This window comes from Chiroxiphia lanceolata, chromosome 11, assembly GCF_009829145.1.
Source record: "Chiroxiphia lanceolata isolate bChiLan1 chromosome 11, bChiLan1.pri, whole genome shotgun sequence".
Lineage (NCBI taxonomy): Eukaryota > Metazoa > Chordata > Aves > Passeriformes > Pipridae > Chiroxiphia > Chiroxiphia lanceolata.
This window is the reverse complement of record NC_045647.1, coordinates 16,923,505-16,949,411: the sequence shown is the minus strand read 5'-3', so window position 1 is coordinate 16,949,411 and position 25,907 is coordinate 16,923,505. Positions and strand designations below refer to the sequence as shown.

Below are 25,907 nucleotides of genomic sequence, written 5' to 3'. Positions count from 1 at the left end.
TTTGGACCTATCATCCAATCTGGTCACATTCTATATAAATGAATCTCAAGGCCAAAAAATAATGGAATCCTTTCTAGGTCAAATGGGTGATCTGGCACGTTGAGAAGTTGTATTTTTAATGAAATATCTGGAGCTGTGAACTCCATCTTGGGTCCTGAGATTAATGAGCCGCTTTAGCAGAGCAGACTAAAAAGTTTCCTGCAGCTCCCTGAGGAAGGTGAAACACTTCCACATATGCTCAGCTGAACTTCTGCATCTCTGGGTGAAGTCTGTATGGGGAAATGAAGGGGTCTGTCACTGCATGGAGAGTCCAGCAAAGGGGAATGAAGTGGAGATTCCTTTCACCCGGCAAAAGGAGTTTTCCACAAGCTGTTCAGCCAGGCTCAAGAGCACAAAGCATTCTGCAAGGTGAGTTATGTCTGCTGCAGTTGTCATCTGCTTTGTTTCTGGATGTGCAGAAACCTAGGCCTGTGGGAAAAAGAATGACCAGCACTGTAAGTCTCACTCTGGGAGAATATGCCTCTACCTCTATCCTATAAAAGCAGCAATTTTCCAATGGCAATAATCTCACCAAGCCTGTCACTCCACCAGAAATGCTTACTTGTGTCAGAATTTATGACTCAGACACTTGCCAGGCTGTCTCAGAGTATCAGAAGGCTGAGCCCCTATTTTGTCAAAGACTGGCTTCAGCTGTGGCCCTTTCCTGGCTGAGTTCATCCAACTCATCAGGGTGCAGGGACATATTCCACAAAGGACACAGAACCCACACCTGAAGCAAGAATCTGAAGGTAAAAAAAGACTTACTTGCCACAGAAGTCCTTGTGAATGGCACGGAGGGTGAGTGGTAAGTTTGGGTGTGCCTGTAGCCAGTGCTCCACCATATCTGGGTGTCTGGGATCAACTTCCAGAAACACACTCCTGAAAAGACACGTTCAAGTGTAGAAAGTAGAGAGATGCACACGTTTAGGTTGTTAAACTGATAAAAATTAAGGTCTTTCCTTCTGGATGACTCCTACCAGTGGGAAATGAAAAGGTCAGCAAATACACTGCAATCCAGTAAACCTAAAACAGATCATAGCTGTCCATTTTAGATGCAGATCCCAACTGCCTCCTTCAGGGGAGAAAGTGTTGAACCTGGGGGGGAATTCTCATGGTATTTAAACTCTTGTGTTAAGATGTAAGGAGTCCTTTTGAAGCTCATGCAGAGATACCACCAGCAATGTCTTCCTGAAGGCCCCAAAGATGTAAGGCCAGAATGCAGTTTTATGCTGCAAATGCACAGACACTGAGCACTGGCCTGGCAGCAGGAAGTTCCTCTGTGTGGAGGCAGCAGAGCCATGAAGGACAAGTCAGCACACACATCCTCCCACAGTAAATGCCTCCATAAATCAGTCATGAAAACACCACCAGCATTCAGGCCTACCCAAAACTCATCAGCCAGCTTCAGTCAGGGCACCAGGACTAGGCCTGGGCACTGCAGGGCTACTTCCATTTCTGCCAGGCTTTACAACCCCAGCCCACTTCCCACCTCCCCTCCTGTGATGGGGCAGAACCACCCCAGCTCAGAGGCACGTGGAGGATGGAGCTGGTTATGGCCTGGCAGAGCACAGCAAGATACAACTTCAACAGGCAAAGGACAGAGGCCAAGCCTCATCCTATGCTGTCCTGAGAACTCCTAAAACATCCCACACTGAATACTCCCTACAAATTCACCAAGCTGGGTGTGGATCTCATTTCTGACCCTAAAAAGCTTCCACTCCTCAATGGGGGCTCCACCTCATACAATGAGCAAAAAGGGAAGGAAAAGAAATAATCCTAACAAACAACCCCATGGGACCAATCTCTGTTGCTGGGAAGTTCTGAGGAGCATCTTCTGCTCCTGTGGTCATGCAAAGCACGAGGAATGAATTCTGCATGGAGTATGCCTCTCAATTTTCCCATTCTTCTTCTGAGAACAGCAGATTTTCAGTGACCTCTCTTATGCTGGCCAAATGTCAGGAATATTCAGCAGGATGTGTGAATGCCCTGGCACAAGAACAGTGCATTCAGACTTTTGGTTATCAGCACGATGATCTTCAAAATGGATCCCACATGGCAGAGAGCAGGAACAATCAGTCTTGAATACTAATCAGGGAGAAATTTAACATCTAAGAAACTATCCCTGGCTGATCTTCTTTCTCCTGGGATATTCAGCATTGTATACTGGCACAATAAACAAGTTTCCCCTAATTAAAGGGTGGGAGGGAATAGAGATCCACATCCATCCTCCCAGAGTTCTACAATGCTTCTCCTTCCATCAGTTATTCACCTTAAAACTTCCCCTGCTTTTTGCACTCTCTTCCATGTTCTTTTTGTTCCTGCTTTGACCTTTAAAGGTTCCCACTTCAGTAATGACCATGAAACAGCACCACCAGTCCAGGAAGGCCTGTATCCCTTTATTAACCCATTTCAAGCTAATTTTGCTCATACACACGACATTTTCTAAAGTGCTGTTATTAAATGGGGCAATGGGGGGATAGTTCTGCAACTATTTTCCCTCTGTTTTGTTTTCATACAGAAAGGTATAGAAGTTACAGAACTGAGTGGATAAAGGACACAGAATTCAAAGAGAGAGCAGTGCTTACCCAGAATCCTTCAGAAGAGAAGGAGCCAAAGCCAGAATTGTTTTGATGACTCTCATCCCATCATCTCCCCCATCCAAAGCATCAAGGTCCTCATAGCTGGAGTGTGGGAAAAAGATGACATTTAACAGCAATTAATGTGGCCCTTGAGAATGGATCACCCCAGGCTCTGTGGAGAAAGGAGCACCAAACACAGCTGAGCTCCAGTGCTCCTACAGCAGGGGACAGCACCCAGGGCTTTCCTGTAAAATACAGGGAGTGGAGGGCAGCTACCACTGGGCTGAGAAACTCCACCTTTAGCACCAGCAGAAAACATCCCCTGGAGTCTGCCTGAAGATGAGGAGCCAGCTGCAGCCAGGGGCTCACACTTCCAACAGTGGGTCTGTTCTCTCTGTGTGAGCTGCACAGGGAGAAAAGGGGTTGCACAGCCAGGGATCACTGCTTGCTCTCAACCAAGCCAACAACCACATCAGCTGCCTGCTAACCCAGCAGAGCCAGCTGGGGTAGAGAAGGCTCCGCTCTCAGAACTCTGCTGTGCATCTCATACAGAGGTGGGGGCAGGACTTTGTCCTGACACGCAGACAATCCAGTCTGGGGAAGAACCAGCACACGCAAAGTAGTTCCACATCCCAAAAGAGCTTACTCATTTTTTTTCTGCTTAAGACATGTATTGGGATGAGAGTGGGTAGCAGCATTTCCACCCATCACAAAAAGCTGCTCAGATTACTCTTTCTTTCGTAAACTCACACCGATTATTAAAAAAAAAGTCTAACAGGAAAAATGCTCTGAAACAATTTTGGATTGAGAACTTGTTGGTTTCAAAATGTGTGTGTTTTCCATTTTAATGAGTATTTAAAATACTTTGATACTGCTTCAGGCCCGTAAGCAGTATCAAAGTAACACTGAATTATTATATACCATATAAACACACCCACACTTTGCACATGTATACTACATTTGCATGTTTTGTGTGCAGTTGTGTGTAGTACAAGGAAGCAGACAGAAAACCTTGCTCCAAGGAACAAGAGAGGAAAAATCTATTTGTCTGATTACCGGAGGATTTCTGCATCCAAGGAAGCCATGTCCTCATGGAAAACATAGGGGGGGTTACTGACTATGACATCTATGGGGCCCCAGAGCAGCAGCTGTTTGGCAGAACCTAGAAAAGAAGAAGAATCACAACCAGCTCTGAACTGTGGCATCTTCCCTATAAGCTCAGTGTCAACATCCTACCCAGGGAACAGCCAAGCATCGACCTCACTGCTTAAGCCTCAGCAAATGTCAGTTTGAACTGGTTTCAGCCAAGTCTGGGTAAGACAAGTATCCTTCCCTGGTTCAACTCACCTAATTTCAGGTGAATGAGGCTGGGCATTTAATCTAAGTTAAATATATGGGCTCCCTCTAACATCAGTGGAGAGACAGGCATGTCAAATTTATCTAAAGCATCCATGGCAGCATGGAATGAATTACAACATGTATCTATTTGCCTCTCCTCAGTAACAGCAAAGGGCACCTGTACTACCAGCTCAGACACAACCTTTGGACACCTAAAACCAGGAACAATTCACCTTCTGGTGTAGGCAGGGACTTCTCTCAGCTGATCATATGGTCTGGAAATCTCTGAAGGGAAAAGCTTCACTGGCTCACTTCTTACTGACCTTTTTCTCTATTAACTTCAACACCCTCCTGCCACCTGCATCCCAGAGGGGTCCCTTGGGTGTATGTCACACCTGCCTCCCCATCAAAGAAAAAAGGGAGAAAGACAAAGGGGATTGTAACAGTGAAAAGAGTTACTGTGTGAAACATCTTGGTGGATGATGTGAATCCTCTCCTGGAGCTGCAGCCTGTAAAATTCCAGATGCAAGAACAGAAAGCTTAGGAGGCATGTTTGTGTGGATTCATGAACAGCACATTCTACAAACAGATCATTAAATATTGCACCTCTTATCTGATACACTTACATCCCACCCCAGTGACTGCAGCTGGATTCCCCTCAAGGGAAATTTAGGACCTGCTCTTTGCTCGAGGAACAAAATTCAAAGCAAAGAGCACACTGTGCACCCGTGGTGATTCCAGAGTGTGGCTCCTCTATATTTTCCTTGCCAGGGGAAAACAGTTGAGAGAGTGATCCCCTTAAATCTTAAGAATCCTGAGCAAAGCTCCCTTGATGCTCCTGGGACAGGAAAGAGAGGCCAGTCTGAAAGTAGCCTTGGGCTTGGTGGCAGCCTGATACTACAGGAGAGGTCAGAGAAACAGGGAGAGTGACACAGCAAGGATGGAACAGAACCTCTATTTCCTCAGCCACGTGGTCCACCCATCAAAATACCTCTCTTTTCTCCCCAGTTTTGCCTGTGGCCCTTTTGAGGACATTTGAACAATGTCAGAGGAAGTAGTTTGCAAAGGCAGAAAGACTAGGCTGGTCAGGATCTACTGCAGGAGCAAGACTCCAAGCCTCCCACAGAAGATGCCATTCCCAGACCAGCAACAGCTGCCCTGTCAGCACACACAGGCATCAGGAAAGGGAGGGATTCCTGCACTGGGTGCCATGGGCACAGGATCGATTCAGTGAGAGTAAGACTCACCCAAGCATCTGGAGAACACAGCTGGGATAAGGGAGCTCTGAAAAGCAGGCAGGATCCAAGCTGGGTTCAGTCAAGCAGTCACACAGCTTATCCTGCTGGCTCCTCTCCCAAGAGCTACAGGGCACCACGCCATGGACAAGGTTTTAAGGATGCAATGAAAATGTCCATGGAGAAATACGAGGTCCTCTGACAGGGTATTTACACTCCCTCATGCACTCTTAGGCCAACAAGCAATGCTAATAAGCAAGGCAATTTTTCCCAGATGACAGAACAATAATCCACCAAGGAGGCAAAGATCTGGCCAGCTTTTACTATATCTATGAAAAATTGCAACAGAACTTGGTTCCACACTGACACTTCAGAAGGAAACCTCTGCTCTCCATTCTGTGTAACTGGGCTAGGAGGCAAAGGGTGACAGTGTGGTGACAAGCCTGGGAAGGGCCTGTTCCTACACATCTCTTCAGGCTCACTGTGAGCTGGGGCTGGGTTGCAAGTGAAGAGATACAGCTCAGTGCAGCCAGAACCAGAAATATCCCTCTCTGTAGCCCCAATGCTGGCAGCAGCTTGGGAAAAAAGTGTATGTGGGCCCTGTGGACAGAAATTCCAGTTAATGAGCACCTCTTGAAACTCATGGACTCCATGAGAAACAGCAATAGGAATTCTTTGTGACATGGCTCTAATTAATGCCAAGGGCCCAGCAGTTCCTGAGGACATGGATGCAGTCTGGAGCTCTGTACCCTTCACAATGTCTACAGAGACTGGGATCCAGGACTCAGAAGCATTCTGGGATTCCAGCTCTGGAGTTCCCTGTGGTAGTGACAGTCCAGAACAGCCTGACAGAAGAACCAGCTGAGGAAGTGGAGCCACTAGGAAGGACAAGGTCAACCTGACAGACATCTGTCCTGATTTCAGGCACAATGGGTTCATTCTGGAGCTCTGAACATCCAGGTGTCCAAACAGCTTGGGGCCCAGCAGCACCATTCCCACTAAATCAAGACTGCAAGGAGGATCCTGAGGGAGGCCACACTCAGAGCACAGCAGAGGAAAAGTGCTACTGGAGTGTGCAAGCTTATTTCTAGAGGAGCAAGGAGAGACACAAGCACAACAATAATGACCTAGGGAGCCACTTGTCCTTCACTCCTGAGTGACATAAACATTCTTCCTGCTGCCCTGAGCTTCCTGAGTTCACAGAAAGGGATAAGAGGAGTTACCAAGAAACACTTTGAAAACCCTTTACGACAGACAGTGTGTAAGTACTATTGCTTTACTGAGGCTGCTGTCTTTACAAAGTGTGTTCACAAGTCAAAGAAAAAATACTCTGGTAAACATAAGCATTTTTTCTGAGTTATTACACACTTTAGGAGCTCTACCAAACATTCTCTGGTTTCCAGTGGTGATAAAAATGAACTGCATGTACAAATACTGAGGACTCTTGGTCTTTCTCAAACAACAATTTACAAAAAATGAGCAATACGTGGTCTTGTACCTGTGTGCGTTCTCCCTGGTGAGATCCACAGCAGCCTCCTCTTTATCCATGGCTATGACCTGGCTCTGGGACAGAAAAAAAAGCCAACAAACCCCACGTGTTACAACATCAAAGTTCCCAAGCTCTGCCAAACATGCAAGATCAAAACTGACAACTGACTGCTCATCTTGGCTCCTGAAAGGAACAGCTCATGAAGAATGTATCTGGGGCACTGCTGGGATCGTGAGTCACGTCCAGTGAGGCACTAATGTGACCAAAGGCACTCTGCACCACAGCCAGGAGCCACCAAAACAGACAGGCCTCTGAGCTGACAGCAACAGTCACACTGAGTCACATTATCTGACGTGCTCACAGCTCCTGGTAGCGTGAGACACAACACTGGCTAGTCTGGGGTAGCTGAAGGAAGATCACGTTGAAGGTTTCTCCTCTCTAATGCAGACAGAATCCCTCCCAGCATTAACACAACCACTTGGACAGAGGTTCTGGAATTTTCCATCTGTTATGCAGACACCTTTTACCTAGTTGCTCCACTGCAGTCCTTACACCACATTCACTGCCTGTATTGACTGCACGTACTTGACTGTGTGTCAAGTATCTGAGAGTTCTCCAGCAAAATGTTAAGAGGCAGGGCTACACAGCCAAGAGATTTGTTTGACCTTCCATTCCACCTTGGGAAAACCACAGGCAAAGGCCTAACTTGGTTTTGCTTTGCTTAATGCTTTTTAAGCACAGATATTGGCAAGAATTTACACAGAGAACACATGCTTGAAGAAACTTGAAGAAACACCCTCATTTGCAGACGATGGTGTGATTTGCCATCATTCCTAAGGGGATGAATTTCACAGCCCCAGGCTACAAACCACACACATGAAGCTGACCCTGAAGGTGAAGGACACAGCTGAGTCCATAAATGAAAAGTTGCTGCTGTTTTCTCAGTACCCTAGTGCCAAATTCCGCCTCAAACGCTACAGAGATTACACAGTGTAAACTCCACTGAGCTGTCAGTGTGGGTACCACTAATTCTAATCAGTCAAGGCTCCTTCCTTATTTCTCTGGGCACAGTTGTTTGTGCTGGGAAAGGACTGTTATCAGTCACAGGGACAGACTGACACAGCTCTTTAACTAAACAAGCAAGGAAAAGAGCATGAAGCTCTTCTCCTAGCTCAGGAAATCAGACCAATTATACTCTGAAGTCATGAAATTCAAGTATTAACCTTCTCAGGTCACTGGGAGGAGGAAACACCCCTCCCATTACAGGCATCAACCTCTAATTTTTACACAGCAAGGTTTACATTTCTACAGGAGGAGGGGTTGGCCACAGCAATTCTTGTTCATGAGAAGGAACTGGCTGGTCTGCAGTTCTGAGGAAAGGGGAATACTTTCCCCTTAAGCACATGCAGTGAGATCTTGGATTCACTTCTCGTTTTCTTTACCAAGAGTATCTCAGTAAACATGTCAAATGAATCAGGGGCAAGAAGGGCTTTGGTGACCCACACCTCAGTCCCCTTCCCGCTCTTTTCACTTTGTTCAGAAGCTGTGGGTTGTTACCAGGGAACAGAAGACTTGTAAAAGGTGGTTTGGCAGTGGTGGCAGTGACATATGCTTGTCATATTGATCCCAAGTACTGACACTGCTATGGTAAGCCCTTCCCTGGATTCATTCAGTCTCCAGTCTCCTAGAGACAAGATCTTTTGGTTCACAGCAAGGTGATTTTTAGAGATGACTGCCCCATAAATTCAACTAATGAGTGTGTGCCCATGTCTCATCCCTCCTGTCCTCAGCCCAGGTTATCAGCTTGAACCAACACCCACCAGCGCTCCAGGCCAAGTGAGCTGTGACAGCTGAAGAATGAGCACATTCACTTCTTTCATTCTGATTATGTCTCTGCTGCTCCTGCAGACAGCTGGGGAGAGCAATTCCCAAATATCCCTCCTCTCCTTAGTATGAACTTACAGAGCCTGATTGCCACAGACCTGAGCCGCCCAAACCCCACCAGAGACACCTCCATGAAGATGAGCAGTGTGGGGCTGTCCTCTAGCACAGGCACCTGCTGGACCAGGAGCACTGAAGAAAGCTCACCTGTGGCAGTTTGCACAGCAGACTCAGAGCAACTGCTCCAGAGCCACAGCCAACCTCCAGGATCACAGGATGAGGAACAGGAACTGGGAAGCAGGGGCTTGAATTCGCACATTTCTGAGATTCTTCCTCCACAACTAAAGAGACGAGATCCTAACAAAAACAAACAAATAATGTTACTAAGGGAGCTGTTTTGATTCACACCTTTGTGATCTGAGGACTGCAGATTAAATTTCTCGACTGTGTACCCAGAGAAATGTATTTTTGTTGCTAATTTTAAAAACACAGATGGTAGCAATGGAACTGACGTGCCAGAAGTCACTTCAGCTCCATCTGCCCCACAGGGTGCTTTGATTAGCAACCAAATCCTCAGGATACAATTTCCCACAGATCCTCTGAAATCTTCTTGCACTGTTGGGAAAAGCAATAACCAAACAGCTGGAGCACATTATCTTCTGCAACACCATTTTATTTACTTCAGAATTTCAGCTTTCAGAATTTGCAAGCATCAAAATTTAAGATTTCTACACTGTCTCAGCAGGGTGCATGATCTGGAGGAGCTGCTAACAGCATCTAAACTAATAATCCAACCTGCAGATGAAAAGCAAAGGCAATGGGTTACTAAATGATCCACATGAGCAGCTCCCTGCATGGATTTCAGATTGTGGACTCCTACTATGTTTTATTGGTGTAAAGTCACATGGAATAGATTTTCATCCATGCTCCTGTATCTGCATGCAGCTCTCTCATTGCTCCCCCCTCCTTCCCATCACTCTCTTCTTTTTTAAATCCCTTCACAATGTCATGTAAAATCCAATACAGCAGGAAGGGTCTCCAAGATTTCCACGTTTGTGAAAATAAGTGACTGGCCACAAGAGAAAACACACATGTGCCTCCCTCAGACTGCAGCATGAACTTCCCTTGTTATTCACCGGAGAAAACTCTAAGACAGAAAGCTCACAAACACCTGGAGTTCCTCAGCAGCTCAGCAGGTGCTTCACAGCTCCCTGCAATCCCACAGCAACACACAAACAAGGCCCTGCTGCCCAAGGCACTCCCACCACGGCTGGGATACTCCACTTGAGAGGTCTGCTTTGGACCTCTCCTCTAAATCCAGAAAGTCTGACAAAAGTAACAGAAAACAATTGGCTCGATTTTGCCAACAGGCAAAAATAAAATCCATTACCAGGAAAATAACTTGCCTCCCATTTTAACGAGGAAACTTGCATATTCTTGGCATCAGCAGGAATATTTAAAAGCAACAAGGCCTAGCAGGCAGGTCAGCTTCTTTTCTACTTTACAATGGCCTTTGTCAGGAGCCTGAACTGGGCAGGCTTGTCCATAAGGGCATAAGGCCTTCCTTGGATCCATCCCCCAGCATGGGGTGCAGCACAAGAGGTGCCTTGTGCACAGCTGCAGTGTTCATGAAGATATTGGTTGCTGCTGGAGTCAGTCTGCAAAGGTGAGTTGGGTGACTGACACCTAAGTAGCCCCAACCAGGGATGAGGAGTCACAGCACAATGCCCTGCCCTGGTCACTGTGTCATTATTGGCATTGCTCTCATACAGGATTTTGCTCACAGCCCCCCAAATCACATTTTGCTCACTGCTGCTCTGCCATTTCTTTCCTAGACAGCAATGGATGAAAACATTCTCACAGGCCTCCAACCTGTAGGAAACCATTAGAGGACTATCAGACAACAACAGGGAAAAATAAAACACCTCATCTACCCACTTTTGTGTAAAAATGGCTTTGGCCATTCAGCCAACAGCTCCAGATGAATCAGTCTGAGAACACTCTGGCAGTGGAGACAGCCAGAGATTGGAACCACAGCTGGTTTGGCAAAGCAGGTGCTGATGATTCCAAGAGGCACCCAAAAAGTTCTGCTTGGCCATTAAATCCCTCTTTGAAATACCAGCCATTTCTGCACACTTACAAATATTTCCAGGAAATCTCCACAGTAACTCAGAACCATCTGTTCCCAGAGTAGCACAAGTTACTGATTACAAAAGTCCAAATGTGACTTCCACACACCAGAACTATTCTCAGCATTTATTAACTTCCTTAAAGTTTGTCATTAGCAATTTCAAGCTTGGTGGTTTTTAATGGAATGTCTACTTTACACATTCCACCACGGTGAAAGTATTTTACAGTGCTTGCCAAAGCTCCTAATTAAATACGGCCCATTTCAGCTTTTACCACATGTGCAAATGAAATGAGATGTTGGTATTCCTTAGGCTTTGTATCCTGCTTCCCGACCCCCTTTGTCTCATTGTCTTGGTTATTTCATATGCTCCTTACTGAGGCAAAGGCTGGTTCTCTCATAATATGCATGTTTACCATAATAGTACCAAATTAAAAGATATTAATGTGACAACCTAAAGAAACTACATCTTTTCTCAGACATAAGTATCTCACTGCAGTAAAAAGTTGAATAATTATGAAAATAATTGTTCAACTTGATTGACGAGCAAAGATGAAGGTTTTTTAACTGGCAAAGAACCAGGAAAATCCAGGAACCACGACACAGAGTGTGTCCAGTCATCCCACTGCCATTGCCACTAGAGATTTCCTTCTCAGAAAACAGGAATGATTAAATTATCCTAAATTGTTTTGAAACCATTTTCTTCAGATTCTTCTCAGTATTTTTCATCTTCTAGCAAATGATTCAGTGAAAATCTGTGCTTTTCCAAGCACACCACCATCTCCAAAATATCACCACTGCAAACTGATAAATTACAGCACTTTGCAGAACTCCTTTCAAATCTCATCTTGGGAGATGATGTATTTCTGGCCAAGCATTACAATGTTCATACAGAGACTACAAAACACCCCCCAGGTCAGACATTCCCAACCTCTGCACAAGAATCTGACTGGAACAACACCAGGGAAGAGCAACAAAGGGGTTGACGGTACAAAAAAAAGAGATGCCAGTCCCAGACAGAAAAAGTGGGACAACAGCAGCTGGCCAAAGGCTGGGCAGGATACCCCACATCTTCTCAACTGAACAGACTCAGAGCACAACCATATCATACATAAAAGCCATTTTAACCGTCAGTTTGATCACCAGCTTTAAAGGCTGGAGATGAAATGACAAAAATTCCACTGGGATAGAAAACACTTTGGCAGCCTTGGTGATTAACCCTGGGAATGTGTTAAGTAAATTCTGTGGGACCTGGCACTCTAAACTGAAATGGCAGGCTGTTCAGCAGGGCTTACCATCACTCACACCATTTACAGGGTTCCTGGAGAGAAATGTCCCTCACCACAGAAAAATGCTAGTTTTGGAGAAAACAAAGACTTGACAATGAATGTCTCTAAAACCTGGAGAACAAATCAGCTTGTTCAGATGCCCTGTCTACAATATCTAAAGAAATAGTGCTTGGCTGTTCTTGAATTGAGGTTTTGTTGTTGTTGTTGTTGTTGTTTTTACTGTTGCAGATAAAAAAAATGTAAACACAATTAAAAAAAAATCAAAGTGATGTATTAAGGAGCAAGTAAAATCATAAATTAAAAAGGTATTTCAGAAATGTGACCCCATTCCACACTTGCCCACAGCATTCCAACCACTGGGTAGGATGAATGCTCAATTGTGGAGTCATTAGAATTCAAATTATTGCTTACAGTATGAGTCATTATTGTCAGCAACAACACAGTCCACACTAAAAATCCTGCTGACCAGTGGTACAGGTACTGGCAGAACTACTTTTAACCTGGAGCCTGGTGTACACACACATGGGTGTAAGTCCCAGCCACCTCTCAAACCTGTGCATCCATGAGGGGGGCAAGCGAGGTGCAAGGCAAAGTATGTGGAAGGGTTTTTAGATTGCACTGGGCTGAAGGTGCCACAGGCATCAAGTGATGGGTTTTCAGGGACCTACGCTCTGCTGCTTAGCACAAAAGAGTGCTACAGACCCTCTGTGTCTTTGCCAGAAGAGAATTTAAAAATCTACAGGGGAAAATGCCGGACATCTGTGGGAGGGAGAAGGATATTCAGTCCTGACTAGCAAAGGAAGAGTTTGGAAAGACAAGAAGAGATCTATTAGTGTATTTAGTCTAGAGAAGTGAAGACAGAGAGGATCTCATTAATGAATAAAAATAGCAGGTGCCAAGAGGATGGTGCCAGACTCTTCAGTGGTGCCCAGTGACAGAACAAGGAGCAACGGCCATAAACTAAAACACAGCAAGTTTCACCTCAACATGAGGAAGAACTTTGTTCTGTTGCATGTGGCAGAGCCCTGGAACAGGGAGGGTGTGGAGTGTCCCTCTCTGTAGACATCCAAACCAACCTGGACACCTTCCTGTGTCACCTGCTCCAGGTGGCCCTGCCTTGGCAAGGGGGCTGGTCTGGGTGATCTCCAGAGGTCCCTTCCAGCCCTAACTCTTCTGGGATTCTGTGATTGCCTGCGGTTCCACGTACAGGGGACACAAATATTTGCTTCCGATGCTACTTAATTTCCAGCACTCAAGAGGCTCTCAAGCTTTTGTCTCTCAGCCAAGCCGCTCTCACCTCACGATTCCAGGAAGTCTTGCTTCACTGCCAGATTCACCCTAAGTTCACACTGTCATTTATTTGGGTTTTCTCTTCCCCCCCCCCCATCTTCTCTGTTGAGCGAAACAAACACAAACCCTTGTGCACACCTCCGGCTTCCCCTGAGCCTCTGCCTCACCCTCCCACCCCCAGCTGCGGTTCCCTGAGCACCACTGGTGCTCTCACAGGTTCTCGGTATCACCCCTCCCCTGTGGCCAGGTCTCCAGTTCACTGTATTTCTTGGAACCACAGCTGCACAGAGCAAGTGTGAGGCCAGGGGCTGCCAGCACCCAAACCACAAGCCCACAGCTGCAGGCCCAGCCAGCAGCCAGAGCAGGCTCAGGCCGTGTCCAGCCCCGGCAGAGATTCCTGTGCTCCAGAGTGCAGCCGTGTGCAGGGCTGGAGTGAGGGGATCCTGTGCTCCAGCCCAGCAACAGGGAACAGCCCATCGGATGCTCCAGCTGCTAAAGCACAAGGCTGAGAGAAACGAGAGGAGGGGAGGGAGGGAAAGGCAAGGCTGGATGTCACAAACTCACACTATGTTCCCTACAAGCACCTTTTTTTGTGCTCCACGTGCTCTGGGGAAAGCAGGGAAAACAAGGTTTCAGGGGTACGAGCCAGGGTGACAGGGAGCTCTCAATTCCCAGGTTGGCAAACAGGACAAGGAAAGCAAAAGACCCAGGAAAACCACCTTCTCTCTGCTCTCGCACACTTCCTGGGATTGTTTTTCTTATTTGTGTGCTTTCCAGAAACTTCTGTTCTCAGAATCCAGGACTTTCCATAGAGCCTGATCTGATATTAACCAAATCACCCCTCCCCTCCTGTTTGTCCACTTGGCTGCAAATCAGCACATGACAAAACAGCAGGAAGCCAAGCTGGAAACCTAACTCCATGGCAATGGCCCTAGGAGATCCCTGCCATGTACCCCACTTCCAAAACCAAGCCACCAAGGCAGCCCAGTGCTTCGTGGGCAGGCAAGGGCCTTGTCCTGGGCTCTTCTGCCTGGCACAGTAGTAAGAAAGAAAAAACATTGCACCAAGCCCAGGAAACTATAAAAGTACAGTAAGCAAAGCATCAGAATAACTGCAGAGAGAGCTGCTGATTTTAGAATAAAAGGTGGCTTTATCAGGCAATAGCAATGACAGACAAACAGGTCAAAGCATGCCTGATACTGAGGAAGGGCTTTGGCTTCTCTGTAACACGTGTCAGGGCACATGCCAAGTTCTGCTTCATCTGTTGGAGCAGAGGCTGTGACAGCACCCAGACTTGATTTTACCAATCAGCAGCAACTGCAGCAACCCATATGTGCCCGTGCCCAAGAGAAATTCCCACAGCTGCCATGCCTAAATTTAGCCACAGCCCAGGGGCAAGAGTGGCTCCAAGTCACGGCACTGTGGCTGTCCCTTGAGCCTCCAGCACGAAGCTCTGTCTATCTAGACATCTATATCTAGCAAGGTATCTTCTTTCTCTGCAGATACTGCTATTGACCCCTGCCAGACACAGCATCTGGAGGGATGCACTGCTCTAGCTCACTAATCCCTAGCTCTGAAATTCCTGTTACTTGGATATCTGAAAAAAGCTGGGGGGGGAGGAGATGTTTTTTTTCCCCACTCATGTGGGAATCTCCTTGAGTCCCATCTGTTCCAGCCTTTCTACGGTTTGTTTTTCTCCATTCTAGTCCTACATCCTGCTTTAACTGCTGATGAGCTACAGTACCCTGCTGAAATAGAGACCCTCTTTCAATCAGAACAGGGAGATTAAAAAGCTAAAGGTATCAGAGTTCTTTTAGGGCCAAAAAAATACAGGCATTAACGACACAGAAGTCTGTGGGAACATATTAGCTAAGTCTGTATATGTTAACCCGGGGAACAGGTTTGTACATGACTTAAAAGAACAGCTGTTGCTTTCCCCGCCTTCAGCACAGATTTTAGCTTTAAATTTACATTATTTACATTTTGAAAATCACCAACTCAGAAGTAATTCTCTGCAATAGCAGAGCCTTTTTTTCTTGGATAGGAAGCCAGAAGAAACTACCACTATAATTCATCAAGGCCAGTTAGCCAGGAATAACCCTGTTTCTTCCATCATTTCCTTTTGAATAAGAAATCTGTCCGAGGAAAACATTCTGTCCTGATTTTCAGGTGGCCAGCAACAGACTCCTGTTAAACTGTTTCAACATTTAATTACACTCTCTGGTAAAGATGTGCACCTTTTCTTCTGGCCTGCATTTCTAGTGCTTATTATACACTTGTCTGTGAAACCAGAGAGATTTCAGTTATCAAATTCCTCCTCCCTGTGCCAGCTAATTAACCCTTAAGCTTGTCTTTGATGAGCTAAGCAGTCTGTAACAACAAGGCAGAATTTTTCCAGCTATTAATCCACATACTGGTTTTTCTCCAAACCCAGTTTTCCACTTCTCTCCCAACCAGTCAGTAACATAACTGGACATAATAGTTGTGCAGCTATTCCACTACTGCAGCTCTAATTCTTTAATCCTGCTACTTGTTCGTGGCAATCCCCTGACCCACACACAAGGATCACGTGGAGCCCACTGGGCAGCCCTGAAAGAGGGTGCTCATGGTATCAGCCAACATCCATAAGATACTGGAGATCCCAAATATTCCTCCAAGCACTTCTGGCAGCAGAAATGCCTCGGCCACGAGGCACAGGCTGCACTATTTGTCTCTGTATATATGACCCTACTAAACACTTGTGCCCAGCTCAAAGGGCATTTCCAATTGCTCTGCAGCAACAACAGGCTCCCTTCATAATTCCCGTTCCCCAGCCTCTGTGCCACAGCCCACTTGCAGAAAATAATGTTCTCCTCCAACATAGTGATAAAATACTGCATATCATATGGGCAAAATGTGATCTGTGTGAGGCCACACAGCAATGCTCCATCTTTAGCACGTTTCTTTACAGCTCTATTTTGACAGATAGCAGTTAACATTTGATTTATTAAATAATGCCCTACTGCATTTATGTGCAACATACCTTACACAAGTCTCCACATATTTCAAGAAAGGACCTTAAGCTATGTCAAGACAGGGCACTATGACCCTTTTCATTTCTGAAACTGGGAAGTCAGTGATGCAGAAAGGAGAAGCAGCCTTCCTTTGAAGGGACAACTGGTCAGAGGCAATACCAGGAAGAAAAAGCCAAATTTCTTGAGTCCTGACCAATGCCTGTATCCACTAGACAGTGTGACCTTCAGACCTTTCCAAAAAGTAACCATCTGTGGTGATGAAATTAAGGAAATGAAAGGACATTTCTGCATCAAAGGCTTCCTTTCAGCACTGATTAAACCAGAAAATGTGTCACTGCTTTGACATAAAGCACTGCCAAAAGGCCCCACCTTGCAATCTGTGTATTTGCATATGCAGGTCAGGAAGGGAAAATCCTCCCTTCTCTGTGTGCTGGACCTTCTTGAAAGGTTAATGATTATGTTTAGCTGGAAGTACAGTTAACCTTTGTGAAAGGTTTCTCTGAGCAAATCTTTGACTCAAGTGCCTTCACAGAACACCCCACACAATGACTGCCATTCTAGGGGCAGATGCAAGTAAACAGCAATGACCTCAGGGCTTTGAGCACATTTTCATGGGAAAGAAACAACCTATTTTGGGAAACAAGCAAAAAGCTTAAAAATCATAGGTGGGAAAAACTCATTAGACAGCGACATAACTAAAAATTACACATGCTGTAGACACTTAAGTGAATGACTGAAGTGTTATGCAGTAAAAAGTAAAGGTTTTCCTTCATGGTTAAATGAGCAGGCAGCACCAGGAGCAAAGAACACACTTTTCCCACTTACAACACAAAATTAGAAAGATTCGCTGCCAGATGATGTCAGAGAGGTCGGACACAGACGGACTCCAAAGAGGATTAAACAAATCAATGGAGGACAGGTCCATTAGTGATTATGAAGCAGGATGGCCCCAAATCCAGCTTTGGCTAAGACCAGTCCTTAACTGCTGACTGTCAGAAGAAAAGGGGACCCTTCCACACTCATCTCTTCCCTTGTGATTTGCCCCCACCATCTGCTCCAAGCCCAGATGAGCCCCAGTACACCAAACTAGACCCACCAATATAGTCTGACACACTGAGTCTTCTTCTTTCTCTCACAGGAGACTGTAGCCACGATCTTTTCTGCATCACTCCTGAATGTTCAGCATGCCACAGATCTGTAGTTTCTTTCCCTAAGATGTCTCCCAGGCCTGACACACATCCTCACCCTGCAGTGCCTCCCCTTACAGGACAATGGACTGTTCCCGTGTCACAGCCGCCACAACAAAAGCCGAGACAGAAAAAATTACGTAGGGTGTGAGTTTGTGCTGGGATCACAACAGGTGAAGGAGGTGACTCCAGGAGACTCCTGGGTGGCCTGAGCTTTTGCTTTTGCTGCTGGGAGGAGATCTCCAGAGCTGCTTGAGAGGACTGTCACAGTCCCACAGTCCCAGCAGCTTTCCTCCAGGAAAAGCAAAAGCACAGTGTCTGAGAACCTGCCTGGACCCGCACAGTAGTTGCAAACGATGAAAGGTGGCCATTTTTGCTTCCACTGAGCAAATAAACCTTTTTAGAATCACCAGAAATCCTGGGATAAGTGATAGGAAACGGAACCATCAGGAACCCCGCGAGCCTAAGCCTGGAGCGCCCTCTGGGGGTAAGAGATGGGAGGACCACGTACCCCAAACTGCTTCAGACAAGTCCTGGACCAAACCAAACCTTCCCTTAAGGAATCCGTGGTGAGGCCTATAATTGCCTGGACAAGAAAGGAGTTATGTATCCATGGTTGGCTGGATTCTCCTTCTCTCTGTCCTCATTTTAAGAGGCCTTGCTTTGGGAAAAGGTCTTTCTTCTCCATTAATACAGTGACCAAGGAGTGTTGAGACAGGGATGTCTTGACATTACAAGAATAATTGCATAAAAAACATAATATGAAACTGAGCACACCCCTAAACGTTGGTCCAAACACTCCCAGTGCAGAAGCCTGGCACCAGTGCCACAGGAGCAAAGCTGGGAGGATGCAGAGCTCCACAGGCCCTCACAATCCCACTCAGCCCTTGCAGCAGCGAGGCCAAAGCTTTGCTCACAGCAGGCCAGAGCTTAAACAGGACCTGATAGTTGCCTAATTTTGTTCCCGGTTTCCCATGGAACAGAAGAATGAAGCCACATGTGCTGAAAAATATTCCCGGAGGGAGAGAACAGGAGAGGGCTCAGCTCCCAGAGAGAACTAAACAGTCTGCACAGGGGCAAATTTCACAGGGCAATACTGAGCAGGCAAGGGAGCTTCCCTCTCTGCATGTGTCCCTGTCCCCAGGCCCAAAACAATGCTCGTGGTTTGTGTCCTGCTGTGTTTAACTTCATGCCATTACCACAGCTCTGGGAACAAGAGTCACAACCCTTCTGTTGTAGCCAGACAACAAAATGTGTCATAAACTCAGCTCCCCTTCTTCTCAGACTTCAATCAACATACAGGAGCACTTGATGAAGCTACATAAATACAATTAGGAAGCAAATTTTGCAGCTGCTTGTGTATGTGCACCAAAAAGTCAATTTAGGGAGTCACATTTGCTCAGGACACTTGGCTCGTGTGTTCAGTCACAGATGAGCAACATGAACTTGGGATAACAACACTGATAATGAACTTCTTCCTAAAGAACAAGGATTGTTTACAGATAGTATTTGGCAAAAAGTTTCAGCACTACTGGATTTGAGAACACTGCAGACAAATCCTACACAAAAAGAAAGCAACAGATGCCGCGAACTTTCAACATTTCTGAAGGGAGGTATTTCCACTGCAGTTTTAAAGTCCAGTAAAGGCTGAAAAAATTACTCTGAGGAAACAAAATGTAGGCAAACCCCAACCCACCACACAAAACTCCCAGTCTGAGATGACTAACCTTTCCTTCCAGCAGAAGGAAAGGATCTGGACACCAAGGTGCTTTGTTCAACAGATTATGCACAGGACACAGTTCCTGGAAGCAGCACATGTCTGAAGCCACGCCCTGCCAGGTGATGCTAAACAGCTGGATCTTGTCCCCAAGGCTCTTCAAGTCACAGTAACCTCCCCAGAACATCACAGGGAAACTCTGAGTGCCCTCAGAGCTCCGTTCCTGAGCTATTCATCATAAACTTCTGGTCTTCCGTACTAAATGTGCTAAAAACGTTCCTTCAGAGTAAGTAAAGTGTCACATTAAATCAAGTTTTCCCAGGGATGAGGCTTGGGTTAAGCTGTTTATGCTACATCTTTGCACTAGGGTATGTTAAGTGGTTTCAAACACAGTGTGCTGCACAGCACTGCACTCCAGTTTGGGCAAGAGGAGGTGATTTTACCAAAACCATGTGGGCTCAATTAACACCCACCCTGCCTTCCACTCCACACAATAGGCCTTTGTTTGGGGCCTGGCACTGCGTGGGGAGAATCAGAGCACAGCCCCAGAAGAAGCCTTGCCAGCAGATACTTTGCCTTGCAGAACTAAAGTTCCCTCTGGTTTTAATGACCCAAGAACTAATGGGGTGTCAGAGGTTGGAAATACTCTCTTCAGTCAACCAGAGCAGAAATGCTGTTGACAATAACAAAGCCAACCATCACTGGCTCCAACTGGCAAAACTATTCCAGAGCTCCGGAGAGCTCTGTCTCCAAACTTGAGCACCACAGGGTGATCAACCCAGACAGAGCAGAGAGCTCCCAAGTTCCTTGGACACAAGTGCCATCACTATGATTTAGGGCCCAGCAGGCTCTCCATGAGGTGCTGCGGATGCCCCACACCAAACCAAGGCTCTGGTTCTGAATATTCTTCTACAGGCTGGGATGAGAGGATGTCTAAGTGGTAGTTGTGCTGATTCCCACTAAATGGTCTGGAACCCTCTCATGGATTTCAGCAGCAACCTCTTCCTCAAAGGGCACAACAGAAGCACAGGTTGTCTTGGCCTGTTAACTTCTGTTTAATTTTTGAACACTACAGCAGTCACCAAGCAGCAGGCAAACAACTGAAGAAATGACTACTAGACTGAAACTAAGTTTCTGGGACTCATAAATAGACAAGCTATGGAGACCACTTCATCTCCAAAAGTTACCCAAGCTCCAGAAGAAAATAAACCAATCCAAAACACAGGGAAAAAACCCCCTCACAAATCTTAAACTCTCCAAGGGCCAAGAGTTTCCTTGCTAGGATGGTCCATGTGCTGAAAGCTAGGCTATTGTCAGGGGAAGTGTCCCCATGTAGTTCTTGGGCTTTTCTGTAGCAGCAGGAATACTGGGGAAAATGGAGTTTTAACTTGGCCATGTATGGCTGTCCTTCACATTCTTATGACTGACAGTCATGTTTCATTCCAGCCCAGCTCAGAACTTACCTTTCAGTTTCCTGTGTTTGTCCAGAAACCACCATGGAGCCATCAGACAGGTGGTAGGGGCCATTTCCTACCAGCCTGCACTGTTTCAGTCTGCACATGGACAAACAAGCTCTCTGGAATTCATTACTGTTTTCCAGTAGCAGCTTCCTGCTACTGCAGGGGTTTGCTGGCAGCCTCTGGACAATGTTTATATTCTTATCCTTGTACCAATGCACTAAACCACTGGGATATCAGTACAGATTTTGAACTTCTATGAGTCCTTCCTATAGCAGAACTAAGGAAAGCAAAGCCAAGTCCTTCCATCAGTGGTGATGGATCCCAGTGTGAAACATTAGCTTGCAACATCTCTTGCTCTGAGCCAGGAGGCAAAGGTCATCAGCATCAGTTCCAGATCACAAGATTAGAATCCCCTCCTTGTTTTAAAGAAGTGGAATGACCTGACCTCATCACTACAACCTCAGGACACACAGGGTGCCTCCACAGCAGTGCTATGACTGTGCTGTGTCACAGAATTCACACACCCAATCCCCACAGCCCCCACAGCCATACCTCTGTTTCAGGCCGTGGAATGAATACTGGGGGTCTCATCTTCAGGGTCAGGTCCTGGAAGTCCCACTCACCAAGCACATACTGCACTGGCATCCTGTGGCAGGCAAGAGCAAGTGTGAACACCTAGGACTACACTCCATGAGCCAGAGGAGCTCTCATGCCACGCTAACCTCGCTGCTGAGCTCACACCTCAGTGCTGAGCACACACCTCACTGCTGGGCACACACCTCACTGCTGGGCACACACCTCACTGCTGGGCACACACCTCACTGCTGGGCACACACCTCACTGCTGGGCACACACCTCGCTGCTGAGCTCACACCTACTGCTGGGCACACACCTCACTGCTGGGCACACAGCCCCTCTGAGGGGGAGCAGCTGCACCCCCCCAGGCTCAGCTCTGTGAGCAATGTGCATGTGCACTCTGGGGGAGCTGCGTTCCCACAGCTGAGTTTGTTATCAGGCACTGGACCCAGGGAACTACAGGTCAGCCAGCCTTACATAGATAGTGGGGAAAGCGATGGAACAAAGCAGCCCTAGAGACTGCTTCCAAACATAGTAAGGTACAGGAAGGTGACTGGGAGCAGTCAGCACGGATTTAGCAAGGGGATATCATTCCTGACTGACCTGGTAGCCACCCACGACACAATGACCAGTTTGGTGCACGAGGAGAGCAATCAATAAATACTGTGTATCTCGACTTTCCCAAGGGCTTTGATACTGTATCCCATAACTCCCTCACATACCAGCTGATGAAGTACAGACTAGATAAGAGGTGGACTGAAAACCGACTGAACTGTGCAGCCCAGAGGGCTGAGCTCAGCAGAGCAAGGCTCAGGTGAAGGCTGATCACTAGTGGAGTACCCCGGGGTCAACAGGGGGGGCAATACTGCATAGCACCTTTGTTAGTGACCTGAATGCAGGGACAGAGAGCACCCTTGGCATGTCTGTGGGTGACAGAAAATTGGGAGGAGTGGTTAACAGACCAGATGGGTGTGCTACTTTCCAGAGGGACCTCTGGAGAAATGGGCTGACAGGAATCTCAAGAAATTCAGCAGGGTAATATGAAGCCCTACAAACAGGGAAGGAATAACCCCATGCACCAGTACAGGCTGGGGGCTGACCAGCTGGACAGCACCCTTGCAGGAAGGGCCCTGGGGATCAGGTGGAAAAGTTTTGCCCACCACTTTAATCCCCACTAGAAATCAACACAGCACTGTTACTTGACATCTGAGCTGCTGTTGTGTGCTACCATTCTTCTGGCTGATTTAAGGCTGAAGGAAAACCCTCTGAAGGAACAACTACAAGAGGATGCTCTTACCTTTCTAGTCGCCTGTTGCTCAGCTGCTGGATTTGCTCCTGCTGCATTGCTGTAAGTGGAGTGTGGAGGCTTTTGGAATTCAGGCTCTGAAACTGAAGACAAAGTCACTTTAAAACCTGCCCCCTTGTGCCACTGGGGTGTCCTCTGCCACCCTGCCAAGGGCATCCTCCAGGGAGGTCCAGGGCACTGACAATCAAATATACCTGGGACTGCTGGAAAGCCCAGGTGATAAATAGGACCTATCAGCATGTTTAGAAACAAACCCATACAACTGTTCTGCTACTTTTTGGGGCTCACAAAAATAACTAAAATTAAGAATCACTTCATCAGGCAAAATCGGGGTAAATGTATATGTCATGGGTTACACTTCAGTCCCTGCAAAGGACAGCATTTAAGAGGCCCCAAGTGTTGTGCTGGCGATAATAAACTATGGCTCACCCTCTCTGCTATTTAAGGAAAGATAAGTTGTTCTATTCCCTACAAGTGAGATAAAACCGAAGGTAAGGGATTCAATCAAAATGACAAAGTGAGAGGCAAGCACAGACCTTATTCTTTTCCTATTACTTAACTGTTTTTGCTCCCAGAACAAATGACACAATGTATTGACTGGATTCTCGTGCTTCGGGGATCCCATTTATCTCAAACACCTTCTGCCAGTAGTTGACCGTATCAGTGGCAGTCAGGAGCCCAGGTCCTGCACTGCAGCTCTGCCTCAGAGACAACTGGTTTGGACTGAGGACACCGGCTTCACTTGGACTCAATCGCCCTGGCACGTGCTGAGGTGAGAGGCTCAACACCCTCCTGAGCAGTGGATGGCTGAGGCATCTCATTGTTGTGCAGTTTCTGGTTTCCACACGTGTTCCTTGTTGCCACCTGCTGATCCAGTCAGTGCTGAGGCTCCCAGGACACCTGGTGCCAACACCAGCCACTGGGGCTGAGCACCAGCTGACCACAGCCAGTGGGTTCTCCTCGGGGCAGCGTGACAGTGGCACTGTTTTGCAGCTCTTCTGGTCTAGAAAACAAGGCAAGAGAACAGGCTGAATTCACCAGATCACAGGTTCCCCTCTGACAGAACATAGACTGCTTGCCCTAACCTCTGCCCACAGGTGTAAAACCAACTACTCACAGTCTAAGATTAACCAAAAAAAGACTCAGGTGACAGCCAACCAGCTCTGTCACTGCAATCCACTTCTCCACAGGTCAGAGGCCAGTCCTTGCCCACAGCAGGGCAGAAACAAGCTGCCTACAGAGGCACAGCACTCCTGCCTGTTCTTGCTCCCAAAAAGCCACTGACGTACCAACCTGCAGCTCCAGCCCTTGGCTCTCCACCCCACAGATCACCCTGGCTCCCTGCAGGAAGAGCTTCAGTCTCTCCCCAGTTCTTTCTTTTACTCCTCTCTCTGCTCATAAACCCCAAGTCCTAGGTTAGCAGAGATGCTCACAGAAGACCTGGACTCAGTGGGTCAAGGGTCTTCCACACTGTCACCGTCCCCAGAGGGCAAACAAGGGGTCACAGGGCCAGAGCTGAGCTGCTAAGGGCAGAGAAAGGAAAAAAGCTCACAATGTAACAGAGGGAAGAGAAACACTTGGAAGATGCAAAGGCCAGAAAGGGTAAACCCTGCCAGAGGGAAGTCAGTCTCTTAAAGGAGAGAAGAGGCAGAGCCAGACAGAGAGGGAATAAAAACAAACAAGATGACTGCAGGAGACAAAGGAAATGAAACTTTACAAAACAGCTGCTGCATATCACACTTGGAACAGTGGGAAACAAACAGAACAACAACCACATTTTCCTGCTGTGATCCATCTGAAATGAGGGCCCCCCCTCCCTTCTGACTCACAGCCCCTGGAGCAACTGTGGGTTTCCCTGAGAGCCCATTTCCATTCCTCTGTTGATGGCTGCTTTTCAACACTGTCTGGGAGAGGCCACAACCTCCTCTACTCCAGTTGAGAAAGGCACCAGACAGCTAAATCCCTCTCCTGAGCAGCTGGCAGCACCCAGAGCGGCTCCCTGCCCCACAGGAGTGCTGCTGCAAGGACAGCTGGGGATGCCAGCTCTGCTCCAGCCTGGCAGACGCTGGCACCACAGCCATGCTCCATGGGGTACCTGCCCTGCTCCTGCTGCACAGCAAAACCATGGGACAGTTAGGCCTCTGCTGCCCTCCTCTGTAATATCAAACAGAGCCCAGGAGGAAAATCCTGCAGCAAAGATCTCCAGACTGGCTCACCTGCTACCTCCTGGCAAAGGGGTGGGTGCTGTAAGAGCTCAAGAATCCCCTCCTTACCCTCTGCATTACTCTCAACAGAGAGACAAACAGTCCCTATGAAACGTGCCTTTATGTTAAGCATAAGCAGTCTCTCAGATACAGTGTTTACCCAGGCAGCTTCCCACTCCAAGGCCCCGTTTAGGGGATACTGCCACAAGGGGAGCACTAAAGGAATAAAACATTAACAAGCATTAGTGTTGTTAGGGAGGCAGAGAAGACCTTAATTGACCGCAGCTGGAACAATGCTGGCATTCCTGGCATTATTAATCACAGAATCGTTAGCGTTGGAAGGGAGTTCTGGAGAATGGGGAGTCCAACCCCACTGCCAAGGCAGGGTCACCTGGAGCACGTGAGCCAGGAAGACATCTAGGAGGGTTTGGAATGTCTCCAGACAAGGAGTCTCCACTACCTCCCTGGGCAGCCCATTCCGACATCCAGTCACTCTCTCTGTGTAGCACTTCTTCCTACTGTCCCACCTAAACCTCCCCTGGCGCCGCTTAAGACCGAGCCCTTTTGTCCCATTGCTGGTTACCTGGGAGCAGAGCCCGATCCCCACCTGGCTACACCCTCCTGTCAGGGAAATGTAGAAAGTGGTAAGGCCATCCCTGAGCCTCCTCTTCTCCAAGCTGAACACCCCCAGCTCCTCACAGGACCTGTGCTCCACAGAGCCCCGCCGGCACCGGCACGCGGCCGCTCCTCCCGGCCTTCCCTGCACACCAAGGCCGTGTGTGGGGGGGTGTCCCTTGGCCTGAGGGGCGGCGGGGCCCGGGGGCTGCTCTGAGGCGAGCGCGCGCACAGCGACGCCTCACCTCACGGCCACCGCCACCGTCACCGGCGGGGCCCGGGGGCGCAGCCGGCTCCCTCCGGGAACTCGGCCGGGGCGCGGGCAGAGCCGTGGGCAGCCGGGCAGGGCCGTGGACAGCCGGGAGCCGGGCCCGGTGCCGGGGCAGGGCCGTGAGGGAGCGGCCGCGCGTCCCCGGCGCTCCCACCGCCTCGCGAGCGCCCCGCCCGCCGCGCGCCTGAGTGACAGCCGGGCTGGCCAACCGCGAGCCGAGCCCCGCGCCCGCCGGCCAATGGGCTGAGGCAGCGCGCGGCGGGGCGGGGCCAGCGGCGGCGCGCGCGAG

The 25,907-nt window shown here is 47.9% G+C and overlaps 1 protein-coding gene across 2 annotated transcripts; it reads right to left on the bottom strand.

Annotated features, from left to right (window-relative positions):
* Positions 1-90: 90 nt before the first annotated feature.
* HEMK1 (HemK methyltransferase family member 1) lies at positions 91-25,717 on the bottom strand. 2 transcript variants are annotated; one of them, XM_032699569.1, is made up of 11 exons: positions 25,593-25,717; positions 23,089-23,531; positions 22,520-22,611; positions 21,199-21,292; positions 8,769-8,918; positions 6,690-6,754; positions 4,416-4,465; positions 3,675-3,780; positions 2,625-2,720; positions 805-918; positions 91-468 (listed from the first exon to the last, which is right to left on the bottom strand). In XM_032699569.1, the coding sequence occupies exons 2-11, from the start codon at positions 23,347-23,349 to the stop codon at positions 432-434; spliced, it is 1,065 nt and encodes a 354-aa protein (XP_032555460.1). In that variant the 5' UTR covers positions 23,350-23,531; positions 25,593-25,717; the 3' UTR covers positions 91-431. The 2 variants fall into 2 exon arrangements, with proteins under 2 accessions (XP_032555460.1, XP_032555461.1); XM_032699570.1 differs by lacking the exon at positions 25,593-25,717 and adding an exon at positions 25,340-25,538.
* Between the last annotated feature and the right edge of the window lie 190 nt (positions 25,718-25,907).

Excerpts from the sequence above, each read along its gene's own strand:
- HEMK1 (XM_032699569.1), bottom strand. The coding sequence starts at position 23,349 with ATGAGATGCCTCAGCCATCCACTGCTCAGGAGGGTGTTGAGCCTCTCA. Across the intron at positions 8,919-21,198 it reads TTCCACGGCCTGAAACAGAG|GATCTCGTCTCTTTAGTTGT; the intron begins GTATGGCTGTGG and ends TGTTTTTGTTAG. Across the intron at positions 6,755-8,768 it reads TGCTGTGCAAACTGCCACAG|AGCCAGGTCATAGCCATGGA; the intron begins GTGAGCTTTCTT and ends TTTCTGTCCCAG.